Source organism: Ranitomeya variabilis, chromosome 6 (assembly GCF_051348905.1).
Source record: "Ranitomeya variabilis isolate aRanVar5 chromosome 6, aRanVar5.hap1, whole genome shotgun sequence".
Classification (NCBI taxonomy): domain Eukaryota; kingdom Metazoa; phylum Chordata; class Amphibia; order Anura; family Dendrobatidae; genus Ranitomeya; species Ranitomeya variabilis.
Genome location: NC_135237.1, coordinates 321,334,173 through 321,361,223, shown reverse-complemented (window position 1 = coordinate 321,361,223; position 27,051 = coordinate 321,334,173). Strand labels below are relative to the sequence as shown.

Below are 27,051 nucleotides of genomic sequence, written 5' to 3'. Positions count from 1 at the left end.
CACTGCGGATCCGCGGCCAATCCACTGCGGATCCGCGGCCAATCCACTGCGGATCCGCGGCCAAATCCGCACTGTGTGCACATGCCATAACCCTAACCCTACCCCTAACCCTACCCCTAGTTCTAACCCTAGTTCTAACCCTAGTGGAAAAAGAAAAAAAATATATTTTCTTTATTTTATTATTGTCCCTACCTATGGGGGTGATAAGGGGGGGAGTTTATTTATTATTTTTTTATTTTGATCGCTGTGATAGAACCTACCACAGCGATCAAAATGTACTTTGTAATGAATCTGCCGGCCGGCAGATTCGGCGGGCGCACTGCGCATGCGCCCGCCATTTTGGAAGATGGCGGCGCCCAGGGAGAAGACGGACGGGCACCGGGAGCCTCGGTAAGTATGAGGGGGTGGATCGGAGCACAGGGGGGGGGGGGGGGGGGGGAGCGGAGGATGGGGGGAGCGGACAGGAGCACCGGGGAGTGGACAGGAGCACGGGGGAGCGGACAGGGGGACGGAGGGGGGTACCGGACAGAACGGAGGACTGGGGAGGCGGAACATGATTTCCAGCCATGGCAGATGCTATTGCAGCATCGGCCATGGCTGGATTGCAATATTTCACCATTTTCATAGGTGAAATATTGCAAATTGCTCTGATTGGCTGTTGCACTTTCAACAGCCAATCAGAGCGATCGTAGCCACGTGGGGGCAAAGCCACCCCCCCCTGGGCTGAAGTACAACTCCCCCTCTCCCTGCAGATCGGGTGAAATAGGAGTTAACCCTTTCACCCGATCTGCAGGGACGCGATCGTTCCATGACGCCACATAGGCGTCATGGGTCGGATTGGCACCGACTTTCATGACGCCTACGTGGCGTCAAAGGTCGGGAAGGGGTTAATTTTACATTCTGATCAGAGTGTATGAAGCCCACTGTCACCGAATAAAAAAAAAAACAAACAAAAAACAATTCTGGCGGTTTGATTTATTTTTGCATTTTGCTGTACACTTTATAAGATAAACATTTTTATATTTTCACTATTTATGTTTGGTGAAAAAGGTGGGTGAGAAATACTGTATATTTATTATGTATATATACACACATGCATACACATACTTATTTTACAATTTTTTTTTACATTTATAACTAGTCCCCTTAGGGAACTTGAACCTGCAATCTCACATGGCCACCATAAGGTTCACAGAATTCCCCAAGCTGCCATGGCAATAAATCAACACCCAACAATTAAGATATGTGGGATGCAAAGGCTGTCATGCTTGACCGTGGCACTTAGAAGATTAAACCGATGCAATTGAAGCATCAGTTACTTTTAAGGCATCGGCCGTGTTACATGTAACACACCCTGCAGTAGAATTAGACAAAGCTGGCTCAGCTCCTGAGTCTGTTACATAAGTGATAGCATACATGTACAGACCAAAAGTTTGGACACACCTTCTCATTTAAAGATTTTTCTGTATTTTCAGGACTATGAAAATTGTACATTCACACTGAAGGCATCAAAACTATGAATTAACACATGTGGAATTATATACTTAACAAAAAAAGTGTGAAACAACTGAAAATATGTCTTATATTCTAGGTTCTTCAAAGTAACCACCTTTTGCTTTGATGACTGCTTTGCACACTCTTGGCATTCTCTTGATGAGCTTCAAGAGGTAGTCACCGGGAATGGTTTTCACATCACAAGTGTGCCCTGTCAGGTTTACTAAGTGGGATTTATTGCCTTATAAATGGAGTCGGGACCATCAGTTGTGTTGTGCAGAAATCTGGTGGATACACAGCTGATAGTCCTACTGAATAGACTGTTAGAATTTGTATTATGGCAAGAAAAAAGCAGCCAAATAAAGAAAAACGAGTGGCCATCATTACTTTAAGAAATGAAGGTCAGTCAGTCCGAAAAAATTGGGAAAACTTTGAAGTGTCCGCAAGTGCAGTGGCAAAACCATCAAGCGCTACAAAGAAACTGGCTCACATGAGGACCGCCCAAGGAAAGGAAGACCAAGAGTCACCTCTGCTTCTGAGGATAAGTTTATCAGAGTAACCAGCCTCCAAAATCGCAGGTTAACAGCAGCTCAGATGAGAGACCAGGTCAATGCCACACAGAGTTCTAGCAGCAGACACATCTCTACAACAACTGTTAAGAGAAGACTTTGTGCAGCAGGCCTTCATGGTAAAATAGCTGCTAGGAAACCACTGCTAAGGACAGGCAACAAGCAAAAGAGACTTGTTTGGGCTAAATAACACAAGGAATGGACATTAGACCAGTGGAAATCTGAGCTTTGGTCTGATGAGTCCAAATTTGAGATCTTTGGTTCCAACCACCGTGTCTTTGTGCAACGCAGAAAAGGTGAACGGATGGACTCTACATGCCTGGTTCCCACCGGGAAGCATGGAGGAGGAGGTGTGCTGGTGTGGGGGTGCTTTGCTGGTGACACTGTTGGGGATTTATTCAAAATTGAAGGCATACTGAACCAGCATGGCTACCACAGCATCTTGCAGCGGCATGCTATTCCATCCGGTTTGCGTTTAGTTGGACCATCATTTATTTTTCAACAGGACAATGACCCCAAACACACCTCCAGGCTGTGTAAGGGCTATTTGACTAAGAAGGAGAGTAATGGGGTGCTACGCCAGATGACCTGGCCTCCACAGTCACCAGACCTGAACCCAATTGCCATGGTTTGGGGTGAGCTGGACCGCAGAGTGAAGGCAAAAGGGCCAACAAGTGCTAAGCATCTCTGGGAACTCCTTCAAGATTGTTGGAAGACCATTCCTGGTGACTACCTCTTGAAGCTTATCAAGAGAATGCCAAGAGCGTACAAAGCAGTCATCAAAGCAAAAGGTGGCTACTTTGAAGAACCTAGAATATAAGACATATTTTTTTGTTAAGTATATAATTCCACGTGTTAATTCATAGGTTTGATGCCTTCAGTGTGAATGTACAATTTTTATAGTCATGAAAATACAGAAAAATCTTTAAATGAGAAGGTGTGTCCAAACTTTTGGTCTGTACTGTACATGTACAGCAACCATCGCTAACGTGTAGGAACTAAAAGCCACCCTTACTACTACTGCACATCCTTGCAGCATGGTAAGGAGAAAAATTACGGTGGACTAATAAAATGTGCCTGCTGTCTTTTACATATACCGTATTTTTCTGACTGTGTGGGGGACTCCAGGCTTTCACAAAATGCTGGCGGAGCCCCCCCGCACCACAGAGCACCTCCGAACCTGCCGCACCAGTCTGGGATGGGAGTCATATCACCGGACCAGCGAACAGCCCGTGACCACGCTCCACTGATACCCCCCCATGAACCACATTTGACACATTCATTTTTTTCCCTATTTTCCCTTCTGAAAATTTGGGGTGCATCTTATGGCCCGCTGCGTCTTATGGCCCGCTGCATCTTATGGCCCGCTGCATCTTATGGCCCGCTGCATCTTATGGCCCGCTGCATCTTATGGCCCGCTGCATCTTATGGCCCAAAAATACGGTATATAATTTCTTTTGACCAAACAGCACAATTTATTGGGTCTTCTGGGCAGATAGGAATAAAGAACAAGTCCCAAACTTTGCTGCCAGATCACCTAGAGGTATAGTATTTGGTTATGCAGAAGAATAAATATTAAAGACATACACGTTTGTGCATACCTTATTTAGTCTGAAGGGCATTTCATGTGTGCGTTGTTTGTCAAACTGGTTTGCCCAATTTCCTTTGAAGTAAATTGCATTGACTAGCACCAATTTGGTAAGGGAATCCACGCTGCCACTGGGCAACAGGTCCTGGATTTTACCTAAAATTAAAGTCGAAAGCATTAATGCAGGATTGTCCTATATTCAAAATACAAGTTCAGTTTAGTCCTTCAGTATCTGTCCTCCATGACAAAACTGTTATATTTATCAAAAGGTGATGTAAAGCAAGAAAAAAAAACAGCTATTCAATATTGGACCCAGTGTTTCTTTACATCACTAAGGTTATGTGAACTTGTTAAAAATTTGCTGCAGACATTTATGTGTATACTCGAGTATAAGCCGACCCGAGTATAAGCCGAGGCACCTAATTTTTCCACGAAATACTGGGTAAGCTTATTGACTTGAGTATAAGACAGGTATGCATTGTCCCCTCGCCCCCATCCTGGTATGCATGGCTCACCCCCGTCCCTGTCACTGTATGCATGGCTCCCCCGTCCCTGTATGCATGGCTTACCCCCGTCCCTGTATGCATGGCTCCCCCGTCCCTGTATGCATGGCTCCCTCGTCCCTGTATGCATGGCTCCCTCGTCCCTGTATGCATGGCTCCCTCGTCCCTGTCATTCTATGCATGGCTCCCTCATCCCTGTCGTTGTATGCATGGCTCCCCCGTCTCCATTGTTGTATGCATGGCTCCCCCGTTGTATGCATGGCTCCCCCGTCCCTGTCATTGTATGCATGGCTCCCCCTTCCCTGTCATTGTATGCATGGATACCCATCCCTGTCATTGTATGCATGGATACCCATCCCTGTCATTGTATGCATGGCTCCCCCATCCCTGTCATTGTATGCATGGCTCCCCCTTCCCTGTCATTGTATGCTTGGCTCCTGCCTCTGTGACCCGCTGCTCCCCCTCCCCCACCAGTCTTCTAGGACAACTGACTCAAGCCGAGGGGGCGTTTTCAGCACAAAAAAAAAAATTGCTGAAAAACTCAGCTTATACACGAGTATATACGGTACTGAAATGTTGGCAGAAAAAAATGCAGCATAAAATATGTGCTGTTCATTAGAATATGTGAAAACTGCTGAAAGAATTGACATGCTGCAGTTTTAAAACTGCAAGGAAAAAATAAAACATGTGCATGAGACTTTAGGAATTTCATTTAGTTTACGGATACTAGGAAATACTTGATTCAGTTTTTGTGACAAAACCCATGATGGAAAAAAAAAAAACAACAAAAATGCTGTAAATACTTAATGTGTGCACATACCTGAAGGGTATGTTAACATGTTGCATTTTTGCTACTTTTCTGCAGCTTTTTTATGCAAATTAACAGCTGCTTTTTACATCAGCAGCAAAAACTATGAGATTTCAGAAATCTCATGCACACACTTTTTCCCAGACTGAATTGGAAAACTGCAGGATTTTTTAAACTGTGACATGTCAATTCTTTCAGCGTTTTTTCACCCTTAGAAAGTAATGAGAAAGTGCAAAAAACGCAACCAACCTAAGATGGTAAATAAACAAAGTCACATATTAACCCCTTCCCGACATGCGCTGTACATACACTGCTATGAAGTCTGGAATAAAGGGAGCCTGCAGACATAACTCCCAATTCTCATTTTATGTCATAATATCTAAGCCTGTGGCTTAACTACAGCTGGAAATCTTTGATGTTAATATGCACCCCCCCAGTTCTGACTGAAAGAGTAGAGAGCAGCAGGGGAGCTGACAAGATAAACAGACAAGAAAAAGAGGATATATGATACATAAATCTTAGGTGGAGAGGAAAGTATTACACCCCAAAAAAAATTATGAAAAAATAAAAACCAACATATATCCAGCATCACCGTGTGGGCTCTTCCAAAGTATAAACTAGCTTGTCGCTTGGCTCCTTAAAGGGAACCTGTCACCCCCAAAATCGAAGACGAGCTATGCCCACCAGCATCAGGGGCTTATCTACAGCATTCTGCAATGCTGTAGATAAGCCCCTAATGTAACCTGAAAGATGAGAAAAAGAGGTTAGATTATACTCACCTCGGGGGTGGTCCAATCCGATGGGCGTCGCGGTCCGGACCGGGGCCTCCTATCTTCATAGGATGACGTCCTCACTTGTCTTCACGCTGCGGCTCCGGCGCAGGCGTACTTTGTCTGCCCTGTTGAGGGCAGAGCAAAGTACTCGCTGGGCCTCTGACCTTTCCCAGCGCCTGCGCACTGCAGTACTTAGTTCTGCCCTCCACAGCGCAGACAAAGTATGCCTGCGCTGGAGCTGCAGCGTGAAGACAAGAAGAGGACGTCATCATAAGAAGATGGGAGGCGCCAGACCCGGACCAGCAGCGGGACCGCCCCTGGGTGAGTATAATCTAACCTCTTTTTCTCATCGTTCAGGTTACATCGGGGGCTTATCTACAGCATTGCAGAATGATGTAGATAAGCCCCTGATGCCAGTGGGCTTAGCTCATCTTCAATTTTGGGGGTGACAAGTTCCCTTTAAAGCAGCTCGTTCCACAAAAAGGAAGCACTCATATACTTGTCATGGATAAAAAATAAAAGTTGTGGCTCCAATAATATATGGCGACAAACATAATCCCCATTTAAAAAAATGATTGTGTCATCATATTATTAGAGCCATAACTTTATAAGAAAAAAAAAAAAAAAAGAGCTAAAATTACATGTATTAATAAAATGGAATAGAAACAATAAAAGTTCAATGAAGCCCAGCATGGATCAGTATGTCTCACACACACACACACAACTATAGCTTACAATAAGGTAAAGCACAAAGTTTTTTTTGGGTGCCAGAAGAGATGGAATAAAAAGCGTTATATATGACCCAAAATAGAACTAATAAAAACAACTCGTCCTGCCAAAACCCTCATACAGCTTAGTCAATAGAAAATTTAAAAAAGTTAAGGTTCAGGTTCATCATTGCCTTTGCACCTGTTCTTCATCTATTTTCTTGTGTGCATTGAGCCTTTTGTTGGCAGCCTATTTTTCTATTATGAAGTTTATATGTGCTCGCCTATTTTTTCCCCCCACTTTGTGGGGGGGGTGTTTTGCGATTCCAGACGTTTTCACCAGATTCATAAATTGCAACAAAATAAAATCAAAAACTTTGGAGCAACTCCACTCCAGTCTCATTTTGGGAAACATGCAACTTTTGGTGCCAAATTCATGAATCATGTTCGCAATTTTGAAGGATTTGGAGCCAAAAATAGCAACTAATACCACAAGACAAAAAAAAAAAATGGTTTTTGTCACTTTTTGCCATCAGCTGCACATTAACTTCTTGTAAACAATTTTGGTGGTCAAAATGGTCACTACAGCCCTTTATAAAAGCCCTGAGGGGAGATGTAAATGTGCTATGGCAACCAAAAACCATTCCAGCAAAATTTCTGCTTTGAACGTCAAATGGTAATCCATCCTTTCAGAGCTCTGTTCTGGTATGTGCCAAATTGTAGTGTTTGTCCACATGTAGGAAATTGGTGTACTCATGAGAAATTGAGTAAATGTTGTGGAGGGCATTTTCTCCTATTTTTCCTTGTCGAAATGAAACATCTAAGGTTAAATTCCACATAGTATTAGTTCACATGATGCACCTGAAGGGCTAGCCTCGTATATGCTATTTTGAGTACTTACGAGGGTTGTCTTTTTAATGATTTGTTGGGTGGGGGGTGTTTCAAATATACAGGCCCCTCAATGACCCTTGAGAACTAACTTGTGCAAAAAAATTTCCTGGCCACAACAGTTGACAAATCTCAAAACACCTTTGGTGAACTAAAGGACTTAGACAAAACCCTGAAAAACAACCCCATATGGTTATCTCCACCAAATTGGCACGATGCAGTCAGACAAATAATGTTCTCCTGTCATTTGACAAGCCCAGCTTTGCACATCAAACTGCCAAAGGGGCATGATTTGTCATGTCACAGAATAAATTTCCACAGACCAGTGGCGGGGTGCTTTACACCATGATGTTTGACATCGTACTTGGTGATGCCAAGGCTTATAAGCCTCCAGAGACACAGTTTTTGTGTTCATGTGAGCACGAGGTTAGGGACTCTGCAGAGTCAGCAGAGGGTTAGACACATTTACGCACCATCTATATGCCTCAGCAACCGGTTTGCTTGTTAGCTTTACTCAGGCTCCCCTTTGTGGTTGGTATTATTGAAGAGTGAAAACATTTAGAAACCACAGATACCCAGCCACAGTTGATCTTTAAGAGGGAAGAAATGTAACAAATCGACTTCTTAAATTGATGACATCCTATTACGGTATCATGCTTGAATTTAGAAAGCTCCTTCTAATGACCAAGGCAGACTTGCATGGTTTGGGACTGGATTTTATACACCTGAGGCAATAGGACAGAATGAAAAGACTGAATTTATATATACGTCATAGGTCGTTTGCACGGCCTTTGATGCGGGCTCCGGGGCTGAGCCCGCATGTTTTCAGGCGCATGGTCGCTGAGCTGATGAGCTAACAGACGTGGGAGGATTGCAAACCACTTGCAGCAGTCAACATGTTAAATGCATTTAACTAGCACAAACCGGATGGAAGTAACTAGCTCCGCCCAACAATGCCCCTATCACATGATGGGGAGACCCTTGTTTTTGTCATTGCCGATCTGCTATGACTGCCGCCCAGTGGCCGGCGTTCATAGCAGATGATCAATTCTGCTACACATAGCAGGGCTTCAGGTCAGTTGTCTTCTAGAGAAATTTTTGACAAATTAAGTGTTATGTATTTTATACTTCTTATTTATAAGAGGTCTGACATACTGCATAAAAAGCATGTCATCGAATGACAATTTCCGGCATTAATTTGTCCCCTAATAACAAAAGAAAGCTTCATTAATAATTTTCAAAGACCGGAAAAAAAACACGTAGTAGCAAAGGGATTCTTTCTTTCCTACCTACTGTAAAACAGAAAAATGTGAACGTCTCGTCTGAGGATATGCCAGAAATTTCCCCGATTGGACAACCTCTATCAATCTATGCTATTCGCTCTAATTTAAAGTATTCTCGGGCAGTACCTTCTGTCTTTTGTTCAACCCAGGAGTTTATTTCCTTTCTGCAGTCTTCTGCCTTTGTAGAAAACTCCACAGACTGTAAATCAGCATGATAGTGTTTCTGAGTAGATCCCAGGAATTCCTGCAAAATGCAAATAGCACCTTGGCTACATCAGTCTGCAAATACGTTTACCAGGGGGCTTCACAAAAAAATATGTTTGGCGGAAGATGCTGCATCATAACATTCTCACATCATTATTCTGTTATGAGGTTTCTAGTACTAAGTGAGATGTGGAGGATTTACATTACAAACTTCATTTTTTTCTGCAAGAACTTTGCACAAAAGAAACAAAAAAAAAAAAAAAAAAAAAAAAAAAAAAGAACTGATGACTTTTAAAGGTGACCACATTTAACTGAATTAGCCGAAAATTTATCATTTCAACCATAACATTCAGAAGACGACACGCTAGTCCATGAATGATCTTTAAATGAATGTTTCCAGAACATTCTTAGACCTGGACTGAGATTCCGACAAACCAGGTGAATAGTAGAATAGGGAGCCAGAGGCACCTTAATATACCAAAATTGAAATCGAATTGTGGACATCACGCTTCCCCAATCTGACAGGCGCTGAACCACAATTTCTAGCCCTTAGTTTATCCAGTCTGTGGCTAGAGAGAAACAAAGGGCTAGATATGGTCCGTAAGCCAAAGTTTTCCCAGGTCTGGCCTATATGGGCTAAAATAATGTGTTTTGCATAAGTTCATGAGAAAAATTCACTTACATCGAGAAATGAAAAAGACTTTTCACCATACAGGCGGTTAGCCGTCCTTAGAAGATAATCTGTGCCCGGTTTGTTGATTTCACTTATCAGGGCCTGGAATGCAGCATGGACATCCTTTGCCTTTTCAAACTGCAGCACCTGGAACAAAATATTTCACATTGAGTAATTTACAAAGCAGATATCATGTACTAGTTATTATCACCTCACAACTCTAGTGTGGCAAATGGGTACCGATTCCAGACAAATTGTCAGTGACTACACAAAGCATCACTGGTCACTACTTTTTTCTTCCATGTCAGCTCTCAAGGCAATAGAATAGGTAAGTGTCAGGAGGATTCTACAAAATAACAGGTCAGAATTATGATAGTATGACCTACATTTTTAGCTTTGCTACCACTTTGCTGTACTTTCATTATCATATTTTAGTGCACACCAGAAATGTTGCTGAAGTAACCAGAAGGTAAGAGCTACCACTGTTTATTAACAGTGTTATCCTCCTTAGTTTCCCACACTTACCCATTCACGATGCTTACATCCGCCCCTTACAGTTTTTGCTCCACTAATCCTTACTCTCCTTTTCCTCTTCAAAACAAATACCATAGTTATTCCTCCTTCCCTCCTAGCCCCCCACGTGACCTCATCTGTAGTCCGGCTCCTAAACCTCACATCCCTTCTACTAAAACAAAAAACCAAGAAGGGCACTATCTTGTTTGCACTCATTACTTCTCATTGCTGGCGATATATATCGCCCAATCCTGGACCTCCACAGCTGATAAACCCTCCCCACTTCTCCCTCATATCACCCACCAACTACTAGAAACTAGCGAAATCTCTGCAACATAAAACCTGATTGGAGGCTGCCGACTGGCAGTTGTCAGTGGGGATGTTCAAGTCACCCATAATGATGGGATTGTCATCATAGAGAAAATGTAGAATCTAAGTGGAGAAGTGGTCGATAAAGGAATAGCCTTTAGTCGCTTCCTTTTTGCTTTGGTCTTATTCTGTGGTCCTCCAAAGCCACCCAACAAACAGGCTCTCCATGCATATGTCGTGACTGTCACACAGCTGCGACACATGGAGCTGCAGAGCCGAACAGCTGATCAGCCGGAGCGATCCAGGAAGCCAGGTTCCCTCTGCAGCTTTTTCGGTAAGCGCTATAGCTTGCGGAATAAGTCCTGACCTGATCAAATTCGCTCATGTCTACTCATAATCTTTCCTCCATCTCACCAAACTACCCTACCTAATCTGTGACATCACACTTTCCCCCTGTACTGGAAGTCCGCTGTCTCAAAGTAACCCTTGACTCTGCCCTGTCCTTTAACCCCTTCATGACCTTTGGATTTTCCTTGTTCGTTTTTCACTCCCCTCCTTCCCAGAGCCATAACTTTTTTAATTTTCTGTCAATTTGGCCATGTGAGGGATTATTTTTTGCGGGACGAGTTGTACTTTTGAACGACATCATTGGTTTTACCATGTCGTGTACTAGAAAACGGGAAAAAAATTCCAAGTGCAGTGAAATTGCAAAAAAAGTGCAGTCTCACACTTGTTTTTTGGTTGGCTTTTTTGCTAGGTTCACTAAATGCTAAAACTGACCTACCATTATGATTCTCCAGGTCATTACGAGTTCATAGACACCAAACATGTCTAGGTTCTTTTTTATCTAAGTGGTGAAAAAAAATTCCAAACTTTAATAAAAGAAAAACAAAATTGCGCCGTTTTCCGATACCCGTAGCGTCTCAATTTTTCGTGATCTGGGGTCGGGTGACGGCTTATTTTTTGCGTGCCGAGCTGACGTTTTTAATGATAGCATTTTGGTGCAGATAAGTTCTTTTGATCGCCCGTTATTGCATTTTAATGCAATGTCGCGGCGACCAAAAAAAACGTAATTCTGGAGTTTCAAATTTTTTTCTCGCTACGCCATTTAGCGATCAGGTTAATGCTTTTTTTTACGGATAGATCGGGCGATTCTTAACGCGGCGATACCAAATATGTGTAGGTTTGATTTTTTTTTTTTTTTTTTTATTGATTTAAACTTTATTTTTTTCACATTTTTTTTTTTATTTATTTATTTTTTTTTACTTTTGCCATGCTTCAATAGCCTCCATGGGAGGCTAGAAGCAGGCACAGCGCGATCGCCTCTGCTACATAGCAGCGATCTGCTGTTCGCTGCTATGTAGCAGAAAATCAGGTGTGCTGTGAGCGCCGACCACAGGGTGGCGCTCACAGCTGCCGGGGATCAGTAACCATAGAGGTCTCAAGGACCTCTATGGTTACTATTCTGAAGCATCGCCGACCTCCGATCATGTGACGGGGGTCAGCGATGCCATCATTTCCGGCCGGATGCGGTGGTTAAATGCCGCTGTCTGCGTTTGACAGCGGCATTTAACTAGTTAATAGGCGCGGGCAGATCGCAATTCTGCCCGCGCCTATTACGGGCACATGTCAGCTGTTCAAAACAGCTGACATGTCCCGGCTTTGATGCGGGCTCACCGCCGGAGCCCGCATCAAAGAGGGGCTTCTGACCTCGGATGTACTATCCCGTCCGAGGTCAGAAAGGGGTTAAAAAGCACATCCGAGCTCCTGCCCCTTCAACTCAAAATATTTCCAGAATTCGCCCTTTCCTCAACCCTCAATCTACTAAAATGTTAGTCCATGCTCTCATCATCTTCTGCCTCGATTACGGAAATACCCTCCTCTGTGGCCTCCCTGCAAAAACTCTTGCACCTCTCCAGTTCGTCCTTAACTCCACTGACCAACTAATCCACCTCTCTCCTCCTCCCACTTCTTACCTTTCATTGGCTCCCAAAACCCCAATGTATCCAGTTCAAACTATTAACATTGACCTGCAAAGCCGTCCATAATCTGTCTAGCTCTGAACTCATATCTCGACATATTCTAACACGTAATCTGTGGTCCTCCCTAAACCTCCAGCTCACTTCCACACTTATACGTTTTTCACCCAATTGCCACCAAAACATCTTCAGAGTATCCTCCATCCTCTGTAACTACGTGCCTCGACATGTCTGATTATCCATCACATTTGGAACTTTCAGAGGGAACTTGAAAATGCATTTCTTCAAGAAAGCTTACAACCTGTAATAACCCACCTCACCAACACCGGACCTGCTGCAACCCCCAATCCACTGTCTCCTACCCCATTACCCTATAAACTGTAAGCCTACAAGTACAGGGCCCTCTTCTTTCTGTACCAGTCTGTCAATGTTAGTTTCTTGACTGTAATTTATATTTGTACGTAACCCCCTTCTCGTGTACAGCACCATGGAATCAATGGTGCTCTAAAATAAATAAATGATGATAATAGTGATATTATCACAAAAGGTATTACTACCACAGTAGCATGCATAGCTATAGGACTTCGCAGAGGAGAAGGTCTCATTTGAACCACTCTAGGGTTCGGAGATGAGGGAGAATAGTGATCTCTGATATTACAGCTAAAAATGTAAAAGAAAGTAAATGGTGGTGGGGGATTTCGTGAAAAAAGCAAGCAATTGAATGTAGAACCAATAGCCAGAGTATAATAAAATGCAGAGCACTGAAAGGATAATGGAAGACTACATTTATTTTCTACTCCCAGAAATTAGAAAAGAATACTAGAAACTTTGATGGAAATCTCAAAAGGAACACCCACACTCTGAATTGAACAGATGCCAATTTCAATCTAATGCGCTTTTAGACTTGGCTAACAAAAAATAAAAAGCAAAACAACCCTCTTGGCAATAGTGAACAATCGTACCATAATGGTTTAAAATAAATACATAAAAATTAAAGTCGGAAATCACAATATGACTACAGATAAATCATACATTGAAAATGTAGTGCCCACCTTTGACATTTGAGAGGCCGTGTTTGCTTTAGCTCCTAGATGAATCATTGCTAGAGCGGAGGAGATGCTTAATGGTGAGAAAAACAAGTTGTATTTGTTGTTGTTTTCTGTAAGCTTCTTGAACATATTAATAGCAAAGTTGCCATTGGCTGCACTGAGAGAATCCATTGTTCAGAGCCTGCAAGATTCAAAGACAAATCAATCGTAATTAATATGCATCCAACAAAACGAATACCACTGTAAAGGGGATATTATTAAAGAGGATCTCTCACCAGTTTGAACATGTTAAACTGGTCATAGTATAGAATAGTCTCTACTGAGCTATAAGGCAAAAAGACGGACGGCACCGCCAGTGCTGCTGATTCCTGTGCTGCCCACGTCATACCATACTTCAGGCTTAGCTTTATGACCCCGGGTGCTAGTCCAGGAAAACACAGTGTCCTAAATCCTCCAAAGAAAAGCAGATAGCACTCACAGGTCTTTTATAGAAAGAGGACGGGAGTGAGGATGGGAGTGGGCAGAGGCTTGACAACGGCCGTTTCGCACCTGCTGGCGCTTCCACGGGTCAATTAAATGCGTTTTTACTCTGTTTCTGTTTTCATGTAATCCACACACGACTATCAAAGCCAAGTATCAGAAAGCATCAAAAACAAAGACGCCTTGTTTAAAAAAAAACAACATACTAAAAGACAAAAAGCGGCAGCATTAAAACCATGTGTAAAAAATTGCAACTGAACACAATGAAAAAAAAAACACAAGTAACCTAACTTATTTAGAAATAGTGTAGACATGGTGCAGAAAATCTGCAACATTAAAAACTCTTCAAAAAGCGCAATGTGGGAACTTAGCCTAAGTGTTTTACAGGGAAGTGGCAACGCACTGTTTCTCAATACAAATAGTAACTGACACTTCATACAGTATATTTCTCCATCATTCCCCGCGTAAAAGTCCAGACCACTGTTATGATGATAGAATAACACATCTGGAGCCCAGAAAAAAGGCATCTATACACACTAGATAACAGCTGAATGACCAACCAAATGGTTGTCAGTTCCCTCCCCAGACCCCCACACAGGAACACTCCCTGGAATGTTCCTGTGTTCTGTATAAAAGAGATGCTGACACAAGCCTCTGGCAGCAGCTAATCTCTCCATCAAACAAAATGATTGACTATTGGAATTTCAAAGGCCTCATCCCTTTCTCTCTCCATATCATCTGTGAAGGGAAGAGTCAGGAGGCCCCATACACACTGGATAAAGCCCCATTTGCTACTGATCCAGTCCAACAGGGAATTTTAGAATCCCATTTATGTGATCATTGGGGGCCCTAGAGGTCACTGAAGCGTGATATCCTACAACAAGCTGTTAGCGCTGTAGCTCATTATGGGATTTTTCATGTGGATTTTGCTGCAGAAATACTGAGGATTGGCTTTGCAAAGAGTGACATTTGCAGTGTATTTCTGCAGCATAAATTGGATTGATGCAGATGTAAAATCTACAAGTCGACTACAGGATGAGATATTGTAAAAATGTCATTCTTAATATTGGTACTATAAAATACATCAGATTTTCAAACAGAAAATCCATTCCATACATGCTCCATGTGCACACGCCTAAAGTGAAACAATAGAGATGGAAGGAAACACAGGCAGTTTAACCATGCACAAAAGGCCAAACTGACAGTATAAACTAAGCGCATAGCCTTGTAAGGGATATGTAGACGTCTGCCCTCTCTACACTCTTCCTTCTCTTTGCGCATGCGCTATTCTGCCGGTGCCTCTGACCTCTGCTCCCTGTTTACTTCCGGTTTCCCGATTTTCGGTCCGGAACGGCTGTTTGCCAATGCTCGTTTATCACCACTTACCAGGATATAAAAGGACGTTGACTGCGATTGGTAAGCTACTTCCCCTGACGAAGCGGTCTCAGAACCGCGATACGCGTTGGGTCCTCCCGCCTCCAGGTCCTGTTCCTCCCACTGACCGTCCAGGTTATTGCTCCTCATCTTCTGGGCTTTCCCAGAATTTGTGTGGTGTGCTGCCTGTTGTCCTTCTTGGGGGTATCCACGGCTGTGGGACCCCCTGTTTTCATCTTTATTGCGGCCACATTGCCGTTTACATTGGGACCGACATTTGTTGGTCATTTAGGGCAGTACTCACCTATGAGTAGTCCATGTCTATCTTAAGGGGACTTGCATTAATGTTTTGTTGTCTAAATATCTGCCGGGATTGCTTTATTTTCAGGACGTACATTCTTATTATAGTATGGTCGTTCTGCCCAGTTGTATATTAGTACATGAAAATAGATACGGTGTTATGTGGGGTACATTTGGTTACATATGCATATTATACATTGTGTTGTGAACAGGTCCATTGGGGGGAGTTCTCTCTTTTTGTATTGGTTTTAAATGCTTTTAGAAATTGTTACCAATAAAGTTTGTTCCTTGTTTACACTCAATATTGGAGGTGTGCGGATTATGTAGTGGCTGCTTTTTGCTCTTTTCTTGACAGGGATATGTACCACAATCACTGCGTCCATTCTTCAGAAACTGAATTTAATCAAATCTATAACCTAATCAATAATCATTTTTTTAATCCATCTCTAATAAGCATGTACCCATGACACGTCTGAACAGTCTATATTTACATCTCCCTCATTGGCAATTGACAGCATTGGATAGCATAAGCATTATCTAAATACAGTGCCCGCGGGAGATATTATGGTAATATCTCCGATCACGATTTTACCTTTAAGAGATAGAAAACATGGCATGGATAGCATAATCCATCAGGTCCATATTGAAGGCGTTATGGTCACCGCACAGTGACACAAGACAATGTGCTACGTTCAGCACTGACACTACTCTGAAAACATGACTTTCATTTCTATCACATCAACGCCGTTCACAAAACCTCAATTCATAAATTCTAAATGTGAGTCAAAGGATTTTAAGTACAGTTCCAGCTGATGCTTGAGGTGGCAGGCTATCCCTTCCCCATCCTTAGGAAAGCTTGGGACAGGACTCCCTTCTGCTATCCATTAGAGGATTCTCTTTAATTTCCCTTTTCCAATTACCGTATACCTATAACACACACCAAGCACAACAATTAGCATGTTTGATAGAATTTCAGTTTCTGCAAAATGGAGACAGTGATTAGAACACTAAAGCTTGTTTGCATTTTTGCAGTGTTTTTTTCCAAAGAAAAAAACGCTGTATTTTAAGAGTACCAGAAAAGTTAATCTGCAGCATGTGAAATCTTTTATCATTTTTCACCTATTCAAATGAATGGGAAAAAAAAACATAAAAATATGCATATTTTAAGCAGCATTTTTTTCCTTTCAACACTCTGGTTTTTAGTATAGAAAAATTTACGGCAAATACTCAGGTTTAAGCAGGAAAAACACTGCATAAAATATGCATTTTTTAGAATGTTTTTCTCACCTATTTGAATGAGTGAAAAACACAAAGAATGGACATGCTACAGATTAGAAAAAACCTTTAAAGTGTAGCATTTTTTAACCTTGAAAAACCCATGGGAAAAAAAAAAAAACAGTGTGCGAACAAGTCCTTAAGGTGAGATTCTTAGAGACTTTATGCCCTATAATGCTAAGTGCTTAGCTTATACTGTCAGTTTCACCCAAAAGATGCTCCTCCATAAAACAAAACCTTACCAGACTTTCTTTCTAATGACTGGATTCCACATCAATGGGCATTACCTGGTATTTTTATTATAGTACTGCTGAAGATAATAATAATGAATATGAATGGTATTCAACAGGGAGAAATGCAAGATTCTACATCTGGGCAAGTAAAATAAAAATTACATCTATAGGATGGGAGGTATAGAACTAAGCAACAGCACATGTGAAAAAGGGTGATGCAGCAGCGAAAAAAGCCAAGCATTGTTCTAGAATGTACTAAGAGAAGCATCAAGTCAAGATCATGTGAAGTAATTATCCCCCTCCACTCCTCCTTGGTCAGGCCTCATCTGGAATACTGTGTCCAGATTTAAAATGTGCACCACATTTTAAAAAAGACATTGAAAAACTGGTGCAAGTTCAGAGAAGAGCTACTAGGATGGTAAGCGGACTGCAAAGTATGTCCTACGAGGAACGGTTAAAGGCTCTGGGAATGTTTAGCTTGCAAAAAAGAAGGCTTAGGCTTCTTTCACACTAGCGTCGGCACGGGGCCGTCGCTATGCGACGTACCGACGCGCGTTGTGAAAGTAATGATCGACGTGGGCAGCGGAAGCAGTCTTACAACGCTTCCACTGCCCAACTGTAATGTCCGGGGAGGAGTTTCGGCCGCACATGCACGGTTGAAAATGGCGGACATGACGCGCAAAAAAAGTTACATATAACTTTGTGCCGACGGTCCGCCAAAGCACGACGGTTGCGACGTGTGGCACTCCGTCGCTAATGAGAGTCTATGGAGAAAAAGCGCATCCTACGGGCAACTTTGCAGGATGCGTTTTTTCTACATAACGACGCATTGCGACGTGCGTTGAACGACGCTAATATGAAAGTAGCCTTAGGCTGGTTTCACATTTGCGGTTCTGTCCACAGTGTTTCTGACGCATACATCCGCATGCATCGATTTCCTATCTTTAACATTGTAGAAACAGGTGCATGCGTTCACCTGCGTTTGCTTAAGCATGCGTATTTTCGTGGTGTCCGGCTGGGAGCGGCTGACGCACTATGTTAGAATTTTTTTTGCAGTCAAATTTCCGCCGCCATACGCATGTGGACGCTTGCGGAATGAGTGCGTCAAAACAACGCATTACAGTCTATGGGAATGTATGTACATGCGTTCGCTTGCATTTGCACAAGAGTCTATAACATCTGCAAGGAGTTTGTATGTTCTCCCTGTGTTTGGTTTCCCCCGGGTACTCCGGTTTCCTCCCACATTCCAAAGACATACTGATAGGGAATTTAGATTGTGAGCCCCATCGGGGACAGCGATGATAATGTGTGCAACCTGTAAAGCGCTGCGTAATATGTTAACGCTATATAAAAATAAAGATTATTTATCTATATACAGAAATCCCATGAGCCACGCCCATTGGGCGTGGCTTGTGTCAATTACATTCTCCATTAAAAATGTTTTCATAACAAACGCGTGTGCATAAACAATGCAAAAACGCATGCAAACGTTGCATTTTTTTTTTTATCAGTCATGCGTAAGTTGATGCGGATAAAAACCACAGCGTTATCATGCGTTTGCAGTTGCGTATGAAATGCTGCGGACTTAACTGCAAATGTGAACCTAGCCTAAGAGGAAACAATATCTGACTACAAATATCTGAAGGGCTGTCACAGTGTAGAGGGATCCCAAAACAGAAGAAAGACAGCACCACAACGGCCAGTGATGAAAGTCTTACATATTTAATCTGCCTCCTGCCGCAGGAGGCAGATTAAATATGTAAGACTTTCATCACTGGCCGTTGTGGCGCTGTCTTTCTTCTGTTTTGGGATTTGGCTTTGTAGCCGGGTTGACCCCCTGGCTTTGACTTGCGCCAACATGCGTAAGGAAGCTGTATGGACATAGGGTGCGGTTTAACCTTTTTTGGATTTTTGTATAGTGTAGAGGGATCATCATATTCATTTGCTCATGGAAACCCGAGAAGCAATGGCATGAAACAGAAAGGGAGAAAATACAGATATTAGAAAAAATGTTTTTACAGTGAGGGTGATCAATGAGTGGAACAGGCTGCCAGGAGAGGTGGTGAGTTCTCCTGCCCTGGAAGTTTTCAAACAGGGTGGACAGACATCTGTCTGAGATGGTTTACTGAATCCTGCATTGAACTGGGGGTTGGGCACAATGAGCCCCGCACGGCCTCCCCCCCATGTGGCATGAGCCCCGCACGGCCTCCCCCCCTATGTGGCATGAGCCCCGCACGGCCTCCCCCCCCTATGTGGCATGAGCCCCGCACGGCCTCCCCCCCCTATGTGGCATGAGCCCCGCACGGCCTCCCCCCCCCCCTATGTGGCATGAGCCCCGCACGGCCTCCCCCCCCCCTATGTGGCATGAGCCCCGCACGGCCTCCCCCCCTATGTGGCATGAGCCCCGCACGGCCTCCCCCCCTATGTGGCATGAGCCCCGCACGGCCTCCCCCCCCTATGTGGCATGAGCCCCGCACGGCCTCCCCCCTATGTGGCATGAGCTCCGCACAGCCTCCCCCCTATGTGGCATAAGCACCGCAAGGTCTCTCCCCTATGTGGCATGAGCCCGCACTTTGCCCAGGTCTGCTCTAGAGCATTCGTAGGGGTTGAGTCACTCCCTTTTCATGCATAAACAACCTAACAAAGCAGAATCTGTATACTCTTCAGCTCCATGTCAGCAGTGTTCAGACACAAGTTTAATTGTTCTGCTGTCTGACTTGTTTTTGGGCAAGTCAAAATAACTTGCAGTGCATACATGTCATCTTTTGTAACTTCTATTAACCACTTCAAAGAGCTGTGAAGCAGCTAACAGAAGTCATGTAACCAATTCTTCAGGTGGCTTTTGCCACTATTTATTACTAATAATAAATCATAATAAAAAAAACTTACAATAAATCTCCACGGTAGTAGAACTAAAGGCAACTATAAAAAGTAGTAAATAAATTAGAAAGCAAATGTGAAAGACAAAATAGAGTACACCTCAATGAAAATAGTACCACAGAAACAGCTTAATGACCTTGGTAATCTTGGTTGTCAAATATTTAAAAAAATATACCGTACATAAAACATAAAAATAGTGGTAGAGTCATTATGTAGTGCAGCAAATAGAATAAGGTAAAAATGGTCAGCAGATTTCTCTCTCGCCATAGTAGTAAATAAGCCCAGCGTTTGTCCGTGTGATGAATGGTCCATAATTGTCTGTGGGTTTAGCAGGTATCATACAGTTAGGTCCAGAAGTATATGGACAGTAACACGAGTTGTCACTTTAGCTGTTTACCGAAATACCCTGCTCAAAAAAATAAAGGGAACACTACAATCCCACATTCTAAAAAAAATCACTGAAATATTTCAGTTGTAAATCTATATTCATTACATAGTGGAATGTGTTGAGAACAATAAAACAAAAATGATCAACGTAAATCAAAATTAATATCCCATGGAGGTTTGGATTTGGAATGATACTCAAAATCAAAGTGGAAAATCAAATTACAGGCTGATCCAACTTCAGTGGAAATGCCTCAAGACAAGGAAATTATGTTTTTTGTGTGTGGCCACCACATGCCTGTATGACCTCCCTACAACGCCTGGGCATGCTCCTGATGAGGCGGGGGATGGTCTCCTGAGGGATCTCCTCCCAGACCTGGACTAAAGCATCCGCCAACTCCTGGACAGTCTGTGGTGCAACGTGACGTTGGTGGATGGTGCGAGACATGATGTCCCAGATGTGTTCAATCGGATTCAGGTCTGGGGAACAGGCGGGCCAGTCCATACCTTCAATGCTTTCATCTTGCAGAAACTGCTGACACACTCCAGCCACATGAGGTCTGGCATTGTTCTGCATTAGGAGGAACCCAGGGCCAACCGCACCAGCATATGGTCTCACAAGGAGTCTGAGGATCTCATCTGGGTACCTAATGGCAGTCAGACTACCTCTGGCAAGCACATGGAGGGCTGTGCGGCCCTTCAAAGAAATGCCACCCCACACCGTTACTGAACCACTGCCAAACAAGTCATGCTGAAGGATGTTGCAGGCAGCAGATCGCTCTCCACAGCATCTCCAGACTCTGTCACATGTGCTCAGTGTGAACTTGCTTTCATCTGTGAAGAGCACAGGGCACCAGTGGCGAATTTACCAGTCCTGGTGTTCTGTGGCAAATGCCAAGCATCCTGCACGGTGTTGGGCTGTGAGCACAACCCCCATCTGTGGACGTCGGGCACTCAGCCCATCCTCATGGAGTCTGTTTCTAACCGTTTGTGCAGACATGCACATTTGTGGCCTGCTTGAGGTCATTTTGCAGGGCTCTGGCAGTGCTCCTCCTGTTCCTCCTTGCACAAAGGCGGAGGTAGCGGTCCTGCAGCTGGGTTGTTGCCCTCCTACGGCCCCCTCCACGTCTCCTGGTAGCGCCTCCAGCCACTACGCTGACAGACACAGCAAACCTTCTTGCCACAGCTTGCCTTCATGTGCCATCCTGGATGAGCTGCACTATCTGAGCCACGTGTGTGGGTTGTAGAGTCCGTCTCATGCTACCACTAGTGTGAAAGCACAACCAACATTCAAAAGTGACCAAAAATTCAGCCAGAAAGCATTGGTACTGAGATGTGGTCTGTGGTCCCCACCTGCAGAACCACTCCTTTATTGAGTGTGTCTTCATAATTGCCAATAATTTCCATGTGTTGTCTATTCCATTTGAACAACAGCATGTGAAATTGATTGTCAGTGTTGCTTCCTAAGTGGACAGCTTGATTTCATAGAAGTTTGATTTACTTGGAGTTATATTTTGTTGTTTAAGTGTTCCCTTTATTTTTTTGAGCAGTGTATATTCAAGATACAATTATATACACTCACCGGCCACTTTATTAGGTACACCTGTCCAACTTCTTGTTAACACTTAATTTCTAATCAGCCAATCACATGGCGGCAACTCAGTGCATTTAGGCATGTAGACATGGTCAAGACAATCTCCTGCAGTTCAAACCGAGCATCAGTATGGGGAAGAAAGGTGATTTGAGTGCCTTTGAACGTGGCATGGTTGTTGGTGCCAGAAGGGCTGGTCTGAGTATTTCAGAAACTGCTGATCTACTGGGATTTTCACGCACAACCATCTCTAGGGTTTACAGAGAATGGTCCGAAAAAGAAAAAAAAATCCAGTGAGCGGCAGTTCTGTGGGCGGAAATGCCTTGTTGATGCCAGAGGAGAATGGGCAGACTGGTTCGAGCTGATAGAAAGGCAACAGTGACTCAAATCGCCACCCGTTACAACCAAGGTAGGCCTAAGAGCATCTCTGAATGCACAGTGCGTTGAACTTTGAGGCAGATGGGCTACAGCAGCAGAAGACCACACCGGGTACCACTCCTTTCAGCTAAGAACAGGAAACTGAGGCTACAATTTGTACAAGCTCATCGAAATTGGACAGTAGAAGATTGAACAAACGTTGCTTGGTCTGATGAGTCTCGATTTCTGCTGCGACATTCGGATGGTAGGGTCAGAATTTGGCGAAAACAACATGAAAGCATGGATCCATCCTGCCTTGTATGGAGCATCTTTGGGATGTGCAGCCGACAAATCTGCGGCAACTGTGTGATGCCATCATGTCAATATGGACCAAAATCTCTGAGGAATGCTTCCAGCACCTTGTTGAATCTATGCCACGAAGAATTGAGGCAGTTTTGAAGGCAAAAGGGGGTCCAACCCGTTACTAGCATGGTGTACCTAATAAAGTGGCCGGTGAGTGTAATTGATATGGGCTTAAAGTGCTGACTCTCCACTTTAATTGGAGTAAGGGTTTAGTTTACAGCTCTTTAATATGTGGCTGCTTTTTTTTTTTTTTTTAATACAATATCTTTTTTTTTGTTTTTAAGGAAATAACAACAAATAGTGTATACAATATTTTTGACTGACAAACATTGAAGTCTATGGCGCTTCCCACAACAATGCACAATCCAAACAGAAGAAGGAAGCAAGTGCCGGTAATAAAATTTCAATCACTTTATTAACAACAATTTTTTTTCAAAATGAAGATACAAATGCATAATACAACCGCCCAACTGGGTAATACACCTCTATGTACTGTATCAACATCTCCATAAATTACCAACTATATGGCTCAAATATCACATATGGCCTTGTTGCTCATATTGATATACATAGTGGCCCTATTGCATGGGAGTATGTAAGTCCTTTTACTTAAGGTGGCCTGTCCCAGCCTACAACCTTCCTGTAAACATATTTCCAAAGGGTCACTAAAATATATTGCCCTGATATCATTGACATTCAAAGACAACAGCTATATGTAATCCTTATAGTGTATATATAGTCATCTATGTGCACTACAAGGATTACATATAGCTGTTGTCTTTGAATGTCAATAATATCAGGAAATATGTTTACAGGAAGGTTGTAGGCTGGGACAGGCCACCTTAAGTAAAAGGACTTACATACTCCAATGCAATAGGGCCACTATGTGTACCAATATGAGCAAGTCCATATGTGATATTTGAGCCATATGGTTGATAATTTATGGAGACTGATACAGTACAGTTGGGCGGTTTTTTCTGCAGCCAAAACCTGCTATCTGTAAAACACAGGTTTTGTTGCAGCTCTGCAGTGTATACGTTTGCTGTGGATTACATGTGTGATTTGTCTACAGAACATGTTTTATGAAATTAGTTTTATTCATCAAAAATGCAGAATGCTGGTGTTTTTTTTGCACTCTCATTTCTTTTTATGGGTGCAACAATGGTGGAAGAATTGACAATTGACCAGTGCAGCTCATGCAGTTTAGGCGCTCCCATTACAGGCAGGTAAAGTGATATTGTTATGTCACAAGAGAACTGCAGACCACTCACAGAAGCACTTCGTGCAGGCTCTGATGGCGGCATCTATGTGGCTAAACAGCAGCTGTCAACCGCTGACAGCAGCATTAAAAGGGAACCTGTCACCAGTCTTTTACAACATAACCTACGGACACCAGGTTTAAAGCCCCATGTGACAGCATTCTATAATGATGCATATATGACTCTAATTCGCAACCCTTAGATTATACTCACCTGGGACGCGTCATGCACATGAAGCACAGGAGTAAGGCATCACTATAAGAGAGGAGGCACTGGACCAAGACCAGCGAGGTCCATCGTACCGGACCGCCCCGAAGCAGAATATAATAAAAGGTCTTTTTTTGCCTTGCGGGGCAAACTGGAGTCATATGTGCAGCATTAGAGAATGTTTTCACATGGGGCTGAAAGGTGGTGGCTGATTAAAATCTGCAATCACTCTATGGGACTTAAGACTAATAAATTCTGACATTGTATTGTAGATAGTCAAGTGTCTGCAGGTCTGTGATTTGCATACATGTGGTCAAATGCCGCTTAGACACATTGTATTGCTAGAAGCCAGGCACATCTGATGGTAATGTGACAAGAAGTATGCAAATCGCGCTAGGAGACTGCAGACTTAACAGAAGACCAGACAACCCAGTTGCTCATTGCTGTGCCAGGATATAGTGGGCTGCTGATTGGGCTAATAATAATTATTAATGATAATATGTAAGCATGTCTGGCATTTGAGCATATAATTGTCCAATCTGTGAAAATATAAATTCATTTACTCAGTACAGAGAAAAAAAATTCTAAATGCCACACTTGCTGTTTTTATTTCAGGCAAAAATCACCTACCTTAAAAAACGTGATAAAAGGCGATCAAAATGTCATAATATTTAACTAAAAATGTCACCAATAAACTCGTTATGGGTGTGAAGGACATGGTGACACAAATCCAATTTTTTTTTTTTTACATTCTAAATATTCGAACAGCAGTAACGTTTAAAGAAAATAAAGTCTCCTCCGCTATTTCCCCACTTTGATTTTTTTTTCTACGTTTTTCAGCAAATTCTAAAAGGTAAAATGAAAACAAGCCCTCGCGTGACTATGGGATACCCGTGACTAATTACATGTGGTCTTGGAAGAAGGTAAATGAAAGCGCCAAAATAAAAATGGACTCTGACAGGAGGGTGCGAAAAGATAAAAGCCATGACAGTAAGCGGGGACCAACCTGCTACACAGCACATACAGGGGGGCATCAATAAACTTTATGTATAAACACAGAAGAAGATAGAGCACATGCCCCTCACACTGTGGGCACAATATGTGGCAGTGTAGCTGGGACGTGTAGTACCACACTAGGGTACGAGAACATGCAGCTTTCTGCCTACTCGCTCCAGCATGTTATGAGACCAGGAGATGCCCGACCCGTCACCTCTATCACTGTGTGATTATCACACTGCTCCTCTATGAAATAATAGCTAATTAATAAGTGTGTACCGGCGCTCCTCACTCACCTGCGGTACTGCTGGGTGTGCCCGGAGTGCTGGGTGTGCTGTGCCGCAGTACACTTCAGAGGACTAATGAGAAGAACAGCGCCACAGGCGGCTCTACAGTGTAGAGACTGCAGGAAGTCGTCACGTGATCCCTCAGGGCGGCTGCCCGCTGACGTCATGGTCATGTGACTGCTGTCTCCAGTGTGGGAGGAGTCGGGCTGGACCTGGTGGTGGTGGTTAGCGCGGCTGTCAGTATAGGCGCCAGAGCTCATTTCTGGAGCTTGTCAGCTGTGTGCCGTGTGTGGCGGTGTACAAGTGCGCCATGTCACTGCAGGGGCTTCAGGAACTGCTCCTCTCCTTACTGCGCAGGTAGTAGTGTGCAGCATGATGACTGGGTTTGTGTAGACTGCATTTAGCAGAGCTGTGTGTTTACGAGGCTGAAGTTGGTTTCTTAGCCGTCAGTTTCTTATTCAGCATTTTTTTCTTTTCTGCTTTTATAGGTTTAACAACAAAAAATAAGCATCACAATAATAAAATACAATGCATTGAGGTGCCCTGATGTGAATACACTTAAAAACAGCTACAAAAACAATAAAACTGGCAAAAAAATGGGCATCAAAGTGGACACCAAAGAGCGCTGATGAAAGGGTTAAATGCCTTTGGGCCACTGATCTCACACTGCAGACATATAGAACAGGGCGCCCACATCAAAACCAGTCATCTCCAGCCTGGCCCAAATGAGATCTGGCCACCAGAACTGGCATCATAGTGGGCAAACAGCCCATTTTCACAGATTTGAATAAGTGATGTTTTTAAGGGGTTAAATGCCTTTGGGCCACTGATACCACAGTGCATACATATAGAACAGGGAGCTCCACATCAAAAACAGGTCCAACCAGCCTGGCGCAAATGGGTTCTGGGCATCAGAACTAGCATCAAAGTGGGCAAACAGCCCATTTTCACACATTTGAAGAAGTAACTGATGTTTTTAAGGGGATAAATGCCTTTGGGCCACTGATCTAACTCTTAAAATACACAGATAGTGATGCCCTGCATCAAACCCAGGTCCCTCCAGCCTGGCCCAAATGGTTTCTGGGCACCAGAACTGGCATTAAAATGGGCAAACAGACCATTTTCACAAATTTGAATACGTAACTGATGTTTTTAAGGGGTTAAATGCCTTTGGGCCACTGATCTGACACTTATCATACACAGATAGTGATGCCCCACATCAAACCCAGGTCCTTCCAGCCTGGCCCAAATGGGTTCTGTTTTTAAGGAGTTAAAGGGAACCTGTCCCCAGTTTTTTTGCCTATCAACTAAAAATATCATCCAATAGAGTGTGAGCTATACATTCCCCAACTACTTGTGAAACCCCCCGACTCCCCATGAATCCCCCATAAGAACCTTTTATATTTCTCCCACGCTGTATTGAAATATCCTCGGTCCGGTCCGATGGGCGTTGGTTCTGGCCCCTCTCCCCACCCAAAATCTGCGTGCTGTACACATTCCGCTCTGTGAATAGCGTTGCTGGCGTACAGGTCCCGCGCGTGCGCCTTCAAATTGCCTCCTGCGCGTGCGCAGTATGCTTTGACCAACTGCGGGCAAAGCCGAAAAGCATTAGTGCTCATGCTCCGGAAGTACTATGTCCCGGAACACAGCGAAAGACTTCAGGGACATAGTACTTCCGGAGCATGAGCACTAATGCTTTTCGGCTTTGCCCGCAGTTGGTCAAAG

General features: G+C 43.4%; 1 protein-coding gene across 2 annotated transcripts in view; it reads right to left on the bottom strand.

The window, feature by feature from the left end:
• The window catches only part of LOC143782382 (serpin B6-like), a 51,388-nt gene extending 25,819 nt beyond the window's left edge, over window positions 1–25,569 (bottom strand). Inside the window, exons 1-5 of one of the 2 annotated variants that reach the window (XM_077269768.1) lie at window positions 25,336–25,569; window positions 13,344–13,521; window positions 9,500–9,637; window positions 8,740–8,857; window positions 3,665–3,807 (exon numbers count right to left, since the gene is read on the bottom strand). In XM_077269768.1, the coding sequence (XP_077125883.1) occupies window positions 3,665–3,807; window positions 8,740–8,857; window positions 9,500–9,637; window positions 13,344–13,511 (567 nt within the window). In that variant the 5' untranslated portion in view covers window positions 13,512–13,521; window positions 25,336–25,569. The remainder of the gene's footprint in view (window positions 1–3,664; window positions 3,808–8,739; window positions 8,858–9,499; window positions 9,638–13,343; window positions 13,522–25,335) is intronic. The other variant, XM_077269769.1, reaches the window with a different exon arrangement.
• Window positions 25,570–27,051: the final 1,482 nt, after the last annotated feature.